This window comes from Platalea leucorodia (genome assembly GCF_965183815.1).
Source record: "Platalea leucorodia genome assembly, chromosome: 2".
In the NCBI taxonomy this organism is placed as follows: Eukaryota; Metazoa; Chordata; class Aves; order Pelecaniformes; family Threskiornithidae; genus Platalea; species Platalea leucorodia.
Genome location: NC_138824.1, coordinates 104,110,543 through 104,125,930, shown reverse-complemented (window position 1 = coordinate 104,125,930; position 15,388 = coordinate 104,110,543). Strand labels below are relative to the sequence as shown.

General features: G+C 49.2%; 1 protein-coding gene across 4 annotated transcripts in view; it reads right to left on the bottom strand.

The window, feature by feature from the left end:
• Window positions 1–11,260, bottom strand: part of APP (amyloid beta precursor protein) — a 223,173-nt gene extending 211,913 nt beyond the window's left edge. For all 4 annotated transcript variants that reach the window (XM_082332177.1, XM_082332178.1, XM_082332179.1 and 1 more), the window contains exon 1: window positions 11,061–11,260. In XM_082332177.1, the coding sequence (XP_082188303.1) occupies window positions 11,061–11,117 (57 nt within the window). In that variant the 5' untranslated portion in view covers window positions 11,118–11,260. The remainder of the gene's footprint in view (window positions 1–11,060) is intronic.
• Between the last annotated feature and the right edge of the window lie 4,128 nt (window positions 11,261–15,388).

The window sequence follows — 15,388 nt, the reverse complement described above, 5'->3', positions numbered from 1 at the left end:
CCTGAGGGGACAGAATTTAAATCCCACAATTTGAACAGAGAACATCTGATCTGACCTCCTGCACATCACAGGCTATTACATCTCTCCTGTTTCTCCATGATGGAGCCCAACATCTTGTATTTACCTCTTTGGAAAATTAGTTGCACAGTCTTCACATCAGGAGGCAAAAAATACATTTCTGTTCTCAGTTTGCCCTGAGCCCGTGCTGTCACAAAAACATGTCCCCAGTTTCCTATCTGAATGCCTTCCAGACAGCAGTACTTGGCATGCCTTTGCTTGCCTGGTATTTCCTCTTTGTGAAGGCAACTAAGGCACTGTTCAATCTTCCTTTTGATAAATTACAGATTGTTTTTCTCATCTGGTTTTACCTCCAGAGCTGGAAATAAAAAACATTTAATTTTTTTTTTTAAATTACCTCTATCCATCAGCGCCCCTAATTCCTGTCTCGGCCCTCTCCTCCCTGAGCTCTTCTCAGAGAGGATGGGCTCAGCTCCCCAAAAGCACATCTAGCACACAACGAGGCAACCTCAAATCCATGCTGAGTGTACCTAACCTCGCCGTGCAGCAAAGCCCCGCTGCTCAGTCGCGGGGCGGCGAGGGGGCAGGAGGTCTGGGCAGTGAAGGAGCCCAGGACAGGGGGAAGCCCTGTGGAGCACAAGGTGGGTGCCCCTGGCTTCACCCAAGGCTAATCCTTCCCATGGCCCATTTTCCATACAGGCTCCAGGCCTCAACATCCCTCTTTTAAATAAGGAGGCCACTTAATTACCAGCCTCAGTGTCAAACACCGGTTTTACAGCAACAACAGAAAATTCAGCCTCAACAACAGAAAACTCGGCCTCCTACCCGCTACTGTCGAGTCTCACAAGTCAACAGCACCATTTAAGTCACATTTTGTCTTTCTGCTTATAAAGGAGTACATAACAGCCTTTCATTACTCAGAAGTTTTCTTTTAAGTGACAAATTAATTAAAGCTTTCTTCCTCTTATCAGTTAAGAGATACAATTTCCTTAAAACACATTACAAACATTTATGCATGCATTTATATTCAAGCATGCGCAGCCCCACTCCAATTGAAGGGGATGGTTCAGATCAGCCAAGCAACACACGTAAGCCTCCATTTTCAGAGCCTGGGTCTTCACCTTCAGTATTTTTGCCCATTGCCCACACAAGTTTTATTAAACAGGAACTTAGTAGTTTAGAATTTCTGTTGTAGCTATAACTTAATCTGAAGATGTTTGACAAATTCTAAGTCTCATCTAAATACGTTTTCAGAAATATTTTAGACTGATTTCGAAGTAAAATGCTTTGATTTAATTTTACCCTGCTATTTATCAAAGATAACATTTTCACTCTGAGCTCAGCTGTTTATGGGATTTTCTTGCAAACACCTTCAGAAAGGCATCAGATCCTCTGGCACAAGGAAAGCCCCTCCATAATCAGAGCAGGGACTTAACGAAGTCTGCCGGCCATGGCAAGCCAGCAGCTCTGCGCAGATGGATACCGTAACCCTCCCTACCCGACCGCACAACAAAAACAACTGCCCATCATGGGCAACTACCCCTCTCCCGCCAACCCTGCTCATCCTGCCCCTTCACCGAAACAACACAGTTTGTGTCCCAACCAGGCAAATGCTGATTTTTACCAGAGATGTCGCCTCAGCCTGGATTCAAACAGGCCCAACAGCCTAGCAGTGAGAGGTAAAACACTTCCAATCAACAGCTCAGAGACAGCATCACGATTATGAAGAACGCTCTGCACATGGAAAAGGAGAACCTGGCTTTTCAGGTGTTAAGGCTAGAAGGAAAAAGAAAAAAATTCCCCACGACTTCATTATACCACTATGAGAAACAGAAGACAATGTCAAAGTAGAAACAATTCTAACCCTGAATTTTAGGAAAGTAAACTTTTGGCTCTTCAAGGAGTTCGTCAATAGGACCCCCTGGGATACTCTCTTCAGGGAACAAGGGAGCAGAATAGAGCTGGCAGATCTTTAAGGACTCTTTCCCTGGAGCGCAAGAGCTCTCGATCCCCAGGTGTAAGAAATCAGGAAAGGAAGGCAAGAGACCAGCATGGCTGAGTCGAGACCTGCTGGTCAACTTAAAGGGCAAGAAGGAAAGGCACAGGCAGTGGAAGCAGGGAGTAGGTATGCTGGGAAGAGTATAGGGACGCTTCCTGCTTGTGTAGGGATGGGGTCAGGAAGGCGAAGGTGCAGCTGGAGCTGAACTTGGCCAGGGACACAAAGAATAATAAGAAGGGCTTCCACAGGTATGTCAGCCAGAAAAGGAAGGTCAAAGAAAGTGTACCCCCCCGCCCCCCAATGAGCCAGAGGGGTAACAACTGGTGACAACAGATGAGGAGAAGGCTGAGGTACTCAACAACTTCTTTGCCTTAGTCTTCACTGCAACCTCTCTTCCCACACCTCTCGAGTGGAGGGACTGCAGGACAGGGCCTGGGGGAGCAAAGTCCCTCCCACTGTGAGAGAAGATCAGGTTCGTGACCACCTGAGGAACTCGAACACACATAAGTCTACGGGACCTGACCAGATGCATCCCGGATTCCTGAGGGAATTGGCTGATGCAGTTGCCAAGCCACTCTCCATGATATCTGAAAAGTCATGGCAGTCAGGTGAAGTCCCTTGTGAATGGAAAAGGGAAACATTGCACCCATTTTTAAAAAGGGTAGAAAGGAGGACCCTGGGAACTACTGACCTGCTGGCCTCACCTCTGTGCTTGGGAAGATCATGGAACAGATCCCCCTAGAAGCTATGCTAAGGCACATGGAGGACAGCGAGGTGATTCGAGACAACCAGCATGGCTTCACCAAGGGCAAGTCCTGCCTGACCAACCGAGCGGCCTTCTGCGATGGAGTGACTACATCAGTGGACAAGGGAAGTGCTACGGATGTCGTCTATCTGGACTTCTGTAAGGCTGTTAACATGGTCCCCCACAACATCCTCCTCTCTAAATTGGAAAGATATGGATTTGACGGGTGGACTGTTCGGTGGATGAGGAATTGGTTGGATGGTCGCATCCAGAGGGTAGTGGTCAACAGCTTAAGACTCAGATGGAGATCGGTGACAAGTGGTGTCCCTCAGGGGTCTGTACTGGGATCAGTCCTGTTTAATACCTTCATCAATGACACAGTGGGATCGAGTGCACCCTCAGCAAGTTTGCAGACGCCACGCCTCAGGGACAGGATGCCATCCAGAGGCACCTGGACAAGCTTATAGGGGACGTGTATTAAAAACAACTTTTTTTCCAAGCAAATTAATACCCCTAGAAGTCATGACTCAGTTTATGAGGAGCTTCAAAAATTAACTACTACAGAACCAAACCTTTAACAATAATACAATGAAAATCTATCTCCCCATGTTTTCAGGTGAGACACAGGGAACAAATGTAGTTTTTCAAGTTACCTTTCAAATGATGAGAAAGCAGAATGCAATAAAACTACTGTATCTGCTCAGTACTCTATATTCCAGATCCAAAACTCCAGTTACAAATAAATTTACGTAACTAAGCACAGAAAGAAGAACTCAGGTTAGCCATTTGTCTCAAAACTGCATCACAGTATCTGACAAAGCAGGTGGGGGGGGGGGGGAAATCAGCCCTTTGCAGAGTCCATAATTTAAAGAAAAATCAATTTTACAGGGTCAGAGCTTCAGAATGAGCAATCTCTACTTTAAAAATGCACTGATAAGGTAAGAGAAGGTTTGCTGCCAGCACAAAGACGATGCAATAGCATGACAAGGAAATTAGAAATAACTTCAAAATCCTGCCTCATCTCTATTTTTTTCCTATGCGCGTCCACTGGATACTATTTCTAAATTTTGGAGGTGGATGAGGAGGCAATTCTCACCTTCACCATAAAAAAAAATAATAATTAATGGTATTATTTCTAATCTGTTAGCACCAAATAACTGTATTACCTAAATTTGAGCCGTGTATGTGTAAACTCCTGTTTCGTAGTTTCAAAAACTCAAAGCGCAAAATTAATACAGTTCCCAAACAATATAAGGTTTTGCTACCCTCTCTCCTGCCCCCACCCTGAACTCCTATTAGACATGCGCTTTGCTTTACTAATTGCACTTCTGAACGGAAATTACATAAATCATACAAACTGCCAAACTGGATCACATTGGTAGCCTGCTCTGAAAAGGAGCAATTTTTAAATGCTTTTACTAACAGGTACAACCAGTTTTGCCCCATTCCTGTCATATGTTACCTGACGTGGTTGAATAGATAAGCTCTGCTCTAAGGAAAGACAGACCAGGAAAGGGTGAATAGGGAATTCCTATCTGGATTAGCTCAAAATGGGTCAGCGGGAACTGAATGGAGTTATCCATCCCTGAACACCGCTCCTTGGGGACTTTTGCCTTTCACAGTGACTTGACACTAACTTTTAACAATTGGGAAGCAAATAGGGGTCAGGTGTGAAAGGACTGTTCATGCTCTGCTGCAGGTCACCAGAGGGGGGCAAAGGGACTAACACCTTAATTAAACACTATTAACATCGACTTCAGCAAATGTGGTTTCAGAGGTTGGCGCTCTTCCCCAAAGAAGCTGCTTGCTCTTTTAGCTGGGCCAGTCCGACTGCTTGTGGCCATTTTCTGACTCAGGTCTCCAAAGCATCTGCCAGAAGATGACACCTACCAAAAAAGGCACAGCTCATTTCTTTCAACACAGCACGGGATCATAAAGCCAGCCTAGAGAGGGGTCAAAGAGAGCTGAAAAGGCTGAGCTTACAGAGTGGTGGCCACCGGTGGAAGCAAAAGCAGCAGCTTTCAGCAGCCAGCTCCTGAGCTAGGTTGGTTGCCAGCCAAACAGCAGTGTTTAACTACCGCCTGAAAAGAGCAGCCAGATTATAAAACTACAAAGCACGCTGGCTCACGCACTCCTCTGTTTAAAGCTCAGCTGTCCCACAGTCCACGGAATGCCATCAGTTGACCAGAAGGTTTGCTTCTTTTGGAAAGCCTTGTAAATCACTGCAGTCTAGACTTATCCTTTAATATTAAGTCCTCAAGAGAAGATAAAGTTCTCCTGAACTTACTGGGAGGACCATCAAGAAAACACGGCAAGCCAGAAGTCCTGCTTCTCAGCTGAAGAAGTCACAGCTCTTATGAAGTTGTTACACTGGAAGCTAAAGTAAAGAAACCAGCAATACCCGTATCTATCGTGCTCTCCTGTTTCTATTAATCAATGCAGGGCAAGAAACCTGCAACACGCAATTGTGGAATAGCAGCGTCCTTACCGTCAGTAGCGGCTTTAAAGTTTTCCACCCTTCTAAAAAGGATCACTTATTTTAATAGCTTTACGTTCACACACCAATATGTGCTTGTCATCTGGAAAGCCCGTTCTATGAGCCACTGCAAGATACTGGCATTAATTACAGACTGTGGAGTGTATTGCCCCTTACAAAACAGAATTTCACATGATGGAAATACAGGTTATTACTTGAATCGTTGTCAAGTACTTGTTCTGCCACAAAGTGCAGAAACAAAACAATCCTATATCCTCCATACAGCAAGGAGCTTGAGGTGCAGTGTTGGGTTTTTTTTAAATAAACACTCATGTATATACACACACACACACACACACACTAACGGGCTGTCATTCAAATTGGTCCCCTTGAAGAGAGGCCATTATCCCGATTTATTTTGTTTCTCTTTTGTGATAATGACTAAATTCTCACAAGGAAAGGTAGATATTTTTGGTAACTGGAGGCATCTCCAAAGTTTTTGGAATCCACAGCAGAGCACAACAAGATTTAATAATCAGGTAGCTCTCTAAACGCTTTTTTAATCAAAATGAATAAAAAAAGGCGACAAATACCCAGGTTTCAGAACCAATGTCACATTACAATCGAGGGCAGAAAAATGACTTATTTAGGGCTGAAGACTTAAAACCACATGGTAGCCATTACTGGCTGATATTCTCAGCTGGTTTGGTATCACCAAAAAGGATGGAAAATGTGTTTTCAATACCTTAACTGTAGGTATTTCTGAAGTAGAGTCAGGGAAGGAGGGCGGATTCCAGATCAAGTTGTGAGAACAAGGGTTCATCCTACCAACTGCATTCAGTTTTAAACAAACAAAAAAAAGCAGATCAGAGCGAAGTTTTGACTTCTCTTAAGAGGAGTCCTTTGTTTCCAATTCCAGGCTCAAGCTCGTTATCAACATTGCTCTTGGCAATCTTCAGCCTGGCAGCAACTGTTGTAAACTCTCATCGCGACAGCAAGCCCTAACAGTTAACCAAGCTTACAGAAAGTCATTCCGTGTTTTTTCAATTTGCTTTACTTTTAATCTTCTTACACCACGGGATTTTTTTAAAATCCCCAGAATTTAAATCCAATAACATACAGCTCTAGACTTACGTGTTAAAACCACACCAGACAGCTCACCTAACAACTTCAATAAACCTATTACCATATATAAAACCAATTATATTTTTATCAGCAGCAGTCTAGAACTCTGTCTCTTCATTGCCTGGACATAAGGAGGTATGTAAGTGACTATTGGTTTAATATAGCCTATACACTAATATAATATATATACACAGATGTATGGATATGGTGATTTTAATGTCATACATTAAATATGCAAATGTATGGGGGATTTCACTATATATTTGCATACATTATGTTGACACGTTAGGTGATTTTAATGCATTGTGTGTATGCATACATGTATATACATATACACTGATATACATTTGACAGACATTAATATTATTTTTTTATTAAGCCCAAACACAATTTTTTCTACTCATTATTATTACATACATTTTTTTGAAGATGTGACAGATGTCAAAACGACACTCACTCAGAGTATTCAGGATTAAGGATGTAAATTAAGCCTAGAGATACCACCTTAAAAATAAACAAGTAACAGCTTGGAGACATGTTTTAATCCAGAGGTGAACCAACCAAACTGCAGATGGAGCGGGTTGCCCAGCGAGGCTGCGCAGGCTCTGCCCTTGGAGCTCCATTTTCAAGACCCAACCGCAGAAAGCTCTGAGCAGCCTGGTTTGATCCCAGAGCTGGCCCTGCTTTGGGCAGGGGGGTGGACCAGAGACCTCCCGAGGGATCCTGTGATCCTATGTACTAATTTCTTGACCAAGTCTCCGCACCCAGCAGCTTATGTTCATTATTTCACTGAGTCACTAAAAAAAAAAAAAAAAAAAAAAAAGAAAGAAAGAAAGATTCTGCCCAGAAAACAGCTGCCAATTCATCAAGCACTTACACGAAGTTGCCAGCTCTTAAGCTATTTTGCTAAGCTTTGTATTGGAAAAGGACTGCCAATTAAAAGTCATATCTTTTCTTCATACAACTCACAAACCAAACTGTTCATTATCTTTTACGGTTTATTAAACACATGCAAAGAGAAAGTCAAGAAAAGGCATTAAAGACAATGTATACTTCTTGTAGGTTTGCCATACAATTCAACACTGATCAATTACAAATGATTAAGAAAGATCACTTGCATCTGTCACACAAACAGTTCATGGAAAAAAAAATAAATATGAAAATCTTGTCAGTTCCCTCATGTTTTCATACATGTTTTGTGAAGAAGCACAACAGCTGATCACATTTTTCCCAGAAAATGCATTTGAAGAGAATGGGAGTCTCAAAATTGTCTGTTGCTCATTAATCAAACAAAAGACAAATGCGGGAGCAAGGGAGAAGCTCCTTTTTAACTCTTCTAACTTGTCCACCTGACTGCCAAGGATCCTGATGGCGCAGGAGAACCCACAGCACCAGCCCTGCCCCGCTTACCCCCACAGCCGCCCACCCCAACACGCCAGCATTTTAAATAGCAAGTGCCAAAGGGACCCTTCAACAAATGCAAAAGCCTTTGCCAGGGGAATTCGGGAACAGAACTGATGGGAAGAGGAACAGAAAGTCTGTAATAGAAGCAAAGGAAAGGCTTCCTTCCCATTCCCACACTGCAAAGTCATTTCTAAAGGTCTGCTTGAAAACTAAGCAATGAAGAAACAAGTATTTTGGGTCTTCTATTTAAAAAAAAAAAAAAAAGAACAAAAATAATAACCTATAAAGCACTTCATTACCCAGTTTCAGAAAAAGCTGTCAGTCAATATACTTTTTACCATCTAACTTTCTGAGGGTCAGCTTGTATGACATCAGTGTCTTAACTTGATTTCAGTTGGCTGGTATAAGCCTCTCGCTTATAAACATGGAGCTAGAGCAGCAAGCAGAACAGGCATGGCAGAAATCCTGATCACCTCAGTGTGCTAATTAGAAGAATTCTTTATTTATAAACCGGGATCATTCACACAAATTCACCAGGATCGTTACTGTCTGTTGCATTTATCTACTGAAATCAGACAATTAATGTAAAGAGATTAAATGGAAAAATAGCTACCGAAGAATATGAGATTTTTGCAAATTATGAGAGCTCTTGGCCAATGGATTTCCTAACCCCAGTAAGTATGATTCACACGAGTGGCAGAAGCAACACGCTAAGCAACCACGGCATCACCGGAGCATCACTAAGGAATATTTCCTTTAAAGCTGCATAAATAAATATTAATCTACCTGTAATTTTAGAAAGGAATCCTTCATGTGTAATACAAAAAGAATCTGGGCTGTTCCTGCTTTCCCGCTTCCTTATAACATTCCCTGTGAAAGCAAAGTACAGGTTCTTTGCTGCTTTCCACAAAGAATTTTTTAAAATGGCAGGAAAAATGTTGCATTTCTGAAAAGAGATCTAAAGAGAATCTAATTCAAACACCAAAATTTCACACTTCAGCATATGAAGACAGTTCAAGTGCAGTCGATGCGTGCATACGATTCCTATTACAAAATATTTTAGTATTGTAACAGCAGTCACTTGTTCAAAACATCAACCTGAGAGTATCAAGACTGACAAATGCCTCATCACAAGAAGACCAGATGTTAAAACCTACCCCCATATCAAACATTTAAAAAAAAGGATAAATGTGAAGCCTCAAATGTCCATATGGAATGACAGAACAAGATCGAAAGCTTCTGCAGAAACATCAGTGCCCGTTTAAGCAAATGTTTCGAGGCAAAGAATGGCTCTGAAAATTCTGGATATCACTAAGGCAGGCACCACTGCAGAGGTCTCTGAATAGAGACTCTCCCCCCAAATGGTTTTGGTGCAAAACCCAAGCCCCCTTTCTTGCAAGCACCTTTACAGTGGCAATGCCTACCCACCCATCTGTAAGGCCAGGGCTACAGGAATCCAGCAGAAATGCCCATCCCTCTGTGGTCTGTTCTCAAGCATGGTCTCAAGCGTAAAACCTCATTTTTTACTTCAGCTATGCACCCAAGGCAGAGATTTCCTTCTATTGCATTCAGACAACAAATGGTCACATCAAGCTGATAAAACCCAAATGAGTTTTGTAACTGGAAGCTTTAAACCTCTGAGCATCTTTACAACTGCTGGGCTCGAAATACCCTGCTCAACATCGGCAAGATCACGCCTGGAAGCGGGAGCCTGTGGCTGGCAGCCTCGGCGCCGGGGATGGAGAGCCGGGATGGAGGGCTGTCTCCTCTCACCCTCCAGGTACCGGGCTCCCTTCTGGGAAGGGCACCTGAGCCGCAGGCCAGCATCCCCCTGGCAAGGACGGGACTGGGAGCGCCAAGCTTCGGGCTCTGCTTTCAGGATAAATGTCGGAATTCACCTCACCGCCGCCCACCCCCCCGGCAGAAGGGGGGGTTAACACTAGAGGAGGACGAAGCTGAGGCCTCAAGGCCAAGGACCGGCCCCCAAGGACCGAAGGAGGCCAGGCGATAACTCTCCCCTCCCACGCCCCTTTCGGGGGGGAGCACCGGCACCCAGCCTTGCCGGCTCCTCCTCCGAGGTCCGGGCTTGCGACGCCCCGCCGGGCTCCTCCCGGCTGCCCCCGGCCCCGGCAGGAGCCGCGGTGCGCTCCCACCCCCGGCCGGAGGAGGGGTACGGGGGACCCCTCCCACCCCCAGCCCCACCCAGAGGGGGGCCCGGCGGAGGGTGCCGCCGGGCCGGGGCGGGCGGAGCCGCCGGGCCGGGGCGGGCCGGGGCGGGGAGGGCAGGGGCGGCCGCGGAGGGGCGCGGGCTGCCGGCGGCCGCAGCGCGCACGGCGGTGCCTCTCTGCTGCACTGCAGAGGCGCCATCTTCTCCCGCCTCCGCGCCGCTCGACACCGACCGGCCCGCCCACGGGGGGGGGCACGGCACGGCCCCGGCCGCCGCCGCCCCCTCCCCGCGCACCCCCGCGGGCGCCGCCTTCCCGCCCCCGCAGGGCCGCTGCGCCAGCCCGCGGGGAGCTCCCCACCGCCGCCCCACGCACCTGCGGGCGGGTGCGCCCTGGGGGAGGCGCTGCCCTGCCCTCCCCCGCCGGGGGCGGCGGTACCCGCAGCCCGGCTCCGCGCCCCCAGCCCCCGCCCGGCGGGGGGAAGCCGCCGGGACCCCGCTCCTCCGCCCGCAGCGCGCCCCCACGCAGGGAAAGTTTCCCTTCCCCGGCCCCCGGCGGAGGAACCCCCGCGGCGGAGCCGGCGCCTCGGCGGGACGCGCTCGGCGCTCCCCCGCTCCGCCCTGCCCTGCTCTGCCCGCCGGCTGGCGGCGGCGCCGCCGCCCTCCCCGCGGACCCCCGCCGCCGCCCCCCGCGCCAGACGGCTCCGCGGGCGGCGGCCGAAGTTAACCGGGAAGAGCCCCGGCGGCGGCAGCCGGATCAGCGAAGGCAGCGGGCCCCGGCGGCAGGGACGGCCCCAGCCGCCCGCCGCGGACACGCGTGACGGGGGTGAGGGGCGCCCGCCCCGGCGGCTCTCAGCCCCCCGCCTCCTCCTCACCGCCTCCGCCACCTCTCGGCTCGCCGCCCCGCTCGGCGGGAGCGGCCCCATTGTTCGGCGGCGGGAGGGCGACGGCAGCCGGGGAAGGAGCCCCCCGCCGCCCGGCTGCGTGACGGGCGCCTGCGACCCCCGCCCGCCCCGCCCCGCCGCGGGGGAGCCCGCGCCACAAGGGCGGCTGCGGGCAGACAAAGCCCGGGGAAAGCGGAGGAGGACGGCGGGGAAGCCCCCGCCCGGCCGCCCCCTGCCCCGCTTACCTCGAGAGCCCGAGCGGCGCCGGAGGCCAGCAGCAGGAGGGCTAAGTGGGGCAGCATCGCGGCGGCCGGGGCGGGGGGGAGGGAGGAAGGGAAGGAGGGAGGCCGGCCGGCGAGAGCGGCGGGGTCCGGCTGTAAATCCGCGGGGCCGCGCCGCTGCCGGGGAGAGCGACTGAGCTGCGGCGGCACCAGCCGAGCGCCGCGGCGGGGCCGGTCAGCTGATGGCCCGGCCCGCCCCCGAGCGGGCGGCGCTGCGCGGCGCGGCGCGGCCCTCCCCGCCCCGCGGAGACCCCTAGCGGCGGCGCCCGGGCGCTGCAGCGCCGGCGGGCGGCCCTGAGCGCCGGCGGCCCGGGCGCGGCTCGCCGGCTGCCGCGGTCGCGGCGGCCCGGGCCGCCCTTTCTCCTCGCTCCGCGCCGCACCGCAACCCCGGCCGGGGCCCGGGCACCGCGGGGTTAGGCCCGAGCTGCGAGGCGGCTCCTCAGGGCTGGGCTCGGGGCGGCCTGGCGCCGGCTCCCGGGCCAGCCTTAAACCGGTGAGGGGGTTGCCCTGGCACGGGGGGTTCGCAGCTGCGGCGCCCGCGCAGTCTCCCCGGCCGCTCGGGCACCACCGGTAACCGCGGCGTCCGGAGCCGCCCCGGCGCCGCGCCTGCCGCGCTCCCCGCCGCTGCGGGAGGCCCCCGCGCCCGCAGGAGCCCCGAGGCCTCGGCGCGCCGTCGCCCCTCTGAAGGGTCGCGTGCAGAAACGCAACCCCCGTCGTTGCAGGGGGTTCACAAAAACCCCCAAGCATATACGTGATTTAGAGGCTATTTAACAAATTCTGCCTCTCCTGGCAAGGTTGCACACCAGCCTGAGCTCGTCAGTCCCTCTCCAGGTGGAGGTGATGAGTAGGCGCAGCCGCTGCGCCCGGGGCCGTACCTGACAGGCCAGGGCACGCCGGCGGGGCCTCAGCCGCCGCCTGATCAGCCCGGGCGGGCAGCCGCGGGCTCCGCGGTATTCCTCTGCCCACTGCTAACTGCAAGATCAACGTGAAATTTGTGGGAGTGCTATTGATAACGAAGGCACGCAGGAACATCGGCAGAGCTGAGGCTTGTGACAGTTGAACAAGGAAGGAATCAAATTAAAACCATAGAATCGTTTAGGTTGGAAAAGACCTTTAAGATCATCAAGTCCACCCGTTAATCCAGCACTGCCAAGTCCACCACTAAACCATGGCCCTCAGCACCACATCTACACATCTTTTAAATACCTGCAGGGACGTGGACTCAATCACTTCCCTGGGCAGCCTGTGCCAGTGCCTGACCACCCTTTTGGTGAAGAAGTTATTCCTCATATGCAACCTAAGCCTGCCCTGGTGCGACTTGGGGCCGTTTCCTTTAGTGGGATGTATGGGCTTTGTCAAATAGCTTGTAATCAGGAGGCCAAAGCAAACTTAGTTTCTCATCTTCTCAGTAGCGTTGTAATAATTGGTATAGTAAACCTGTAAGGAGAGCTAAAAATGAGTATTAGCAGAGTCGCATGTTGAAACAGCAGCTACTGTAACCGAAATTTAGCGTGACACAGCCCGACCCATTCAGCCTCCGACCTGCAGACTCCGTGGCAGCGTCTGCTCCTGCCACGGCTCCCAAGATGGCAGCTACCAGAGCCACCCCGTTACGGGGACCTGCAGCCAGGCCACGCAAGGGGCAGGTGGTGGGCGTCTTCCCGGCGTACAGCTGGATAACGGACGCCTGAGCCGCGTTGTCCTCGCCGCCGCTCTCACCCTCATCTTCTGCTGAACTCGGAACAGAGATCCACCGGGACTCTTGGCCAAAGCACGCAGAGGGATGCTCACTGGGTGAGAGCAAACTGGGCTGCTGTGTCAGGCCCAAGGTAACATGCGGTGAGAGACCTTAGTGCCTCCCACCTTCGCGCATTACACCCCCACAGCCCGGCCCTAGAGTTAGAATGCCATTCTTATGCAAACATGAATCTTCTTACACAAATTAATGAACCGGCAATGTATGAAGGCTTTGGGAAATTGCCTGAGTCACACTTAATGAATTTGAGAGATCTCTGACAGCCAGATAACAAATGAGGCCCCTCCCTTCCCCCCCCTCCCCGAACGTACAGATGTGAAGTATATCTTACAAGTGCATTTAGTAGGTGCATTTAAGAAACACACCCCCCTGACACAACAAAACCTGTAAAATAAAATGAGTTAAACAGCAACAATGGCAGGCTTCGCTATAATAATTTAATACTGTTATCTGCTTCTTGGGATAATGATCACATGGCTTGGAGGGGTTAGGGAAGGATTTGCTGTGCAAATGTTGGCTTCTAAACTCAGCTATTGGAAAGGCAGCGCCATGGTTGCAAATAAGCAACATCCTGCTAAAGCTGATGGAGGTCATTCAAAAACAATTCTTTGCAGAAACAATGGAGGCAATCAGAAGGAAGCTCTTTGCAAGTTCTGAAACAAAAAATTAGGCTTCCAGATGGGATGGATGGAAGACCAAAATAGATTCATGTAGCCGTTGTATTGTAAGTTGGCTTGGGAGTTCTTAGTAATCACTTCTTCCTCGTGCTAAAATCAAACAGTATTTCAACTGCTGCTTCTCTGGCTGAGCCAAGCACGCTCCCTTCCTCACGGTGGGCAGGCAGGCAGGTAGGAGGTCCCTTTTGCCTGTGGCTAGGAGTGGGGTAGACGTGTGGGATTGCAAACCTTGGGGGAGAGAGGGAAGGCTCAAGTGAAAAGGTGGGGAAAAGTCAAAGGAAGACCTCTACAAGACAGGTGTTTCCATTTACAGCCAGTAAAAACCAGTGACAATATCAAAAAAACAGTGACAATATTTGCTAAGATTTCATGGTTAGCTATGCTGAAAGGTCATAACTAAAGACTCTTTTGAAAGCTGTTTGTAAGGTCTACCAAATTTGGAGATGACCTGCTGATAGGAAAAAAGAATAGAGATTGTGTCCTGTTTTCTACTCTCCATCTTCTTTCAGGATCTGTACAGAAGGTCTGATATACTGTTTTCCTTGCTTTCTCTACCTGTCATCTTAGTATGGAAATTCAGTCTTACCAGACCTTGGAAGCTGTCGTAGCTGGAGTACAACGAAGACCACTGCCGCCTCACAACAGAGCGAACAATGGAAATGGTCTTTCTGAAGAAGAAAGCAGCACAGGTTGGATCACAAAATGGTAGGGCTTACATTCGAATCTAATAAAATGCTTTGAGCAAATAATCACAAACTATGTTCAGATATGATTTTCCCTTTAATTGCTGAGCTTTGTTATCCAATTTTAATGTGACAACCTTCAAAGTGATGACCAAGCATACATGTCAGCTTTCATTTTTTGGCTACTTCTGTGCTCTGCTTGTGTATCTTTGTGTGCAAATGACGTCTAATATTATTTTACAGCCTTTTTGTTTTAATATATTATGTATATGGAAACACTGTTAAGCCATACATTTTATTGAACACTCGTGAAGCAAGTGAATCTTATCCACATATGCTGATATTATTCTACAATAGGTAATAAAACACCTCAGCCTGCTTCATAACATAATGAAATTCAGGGGTAAATAAGTGAATGGCTATTTCACCCCACCTATGTTTTGCTGCCGCGCTTACCAAAGTAGCACGTGGTCAGGTGAGATGTATGTTTTTTCCTGGAAAACAGTCTGTTCTTTTCATGAAGAGGAGAGAGGGAAATTTTAAAATTCTCCAGCCCCTCTCCCAAAATAACAGCTAATTTAAGGTGTTTGCTGGAGGAAACAAAGGCAGTATAGCGACCCTTGGAACATTCTTAGATTAATTTTATGCAATAAACTTCCCTTTGATGCTGCCATGGATATCTCAGCAGAGAGTTGTAATGAGAGGACTCGTACGTGGTTTCTGAAGGGGGACCAGGCAGCCTGTGGCATCGATGCAATTATGGCATTGCCAGATGTCTCCGAATACGTGCAAGTGGTTTTATAGAATACGTGCAATTTACCGATGTTCACTGAATTTCTGATTGTGGAAGCTTATTTCATCCATGCCAATGAAATTATTGTTATTAGTCCAATTGTCAGCTGTATTTTATTCATATTAGGGATGATTCCTCAGGCAGATTCTTTCAGTAAAATGCTACAGCCAGTGCTTTCACAGAGATGATTTCTCCATTTGTTCTCAACTCTGAGGAGAGGGCTCCAAGTTGGCAAACTTGAGTTTTGGTCCAGGCTTTGATGCTGACTCACTGTCTCCTTCTGGGTCTCTTCGTTTCAGTGTTCACCATTTTCTTTACCGGGGATAATACTGTTTCCCTGCCTTTGTGATTCATGTAGGGAACAGAACAAAGCACTAGGGTTA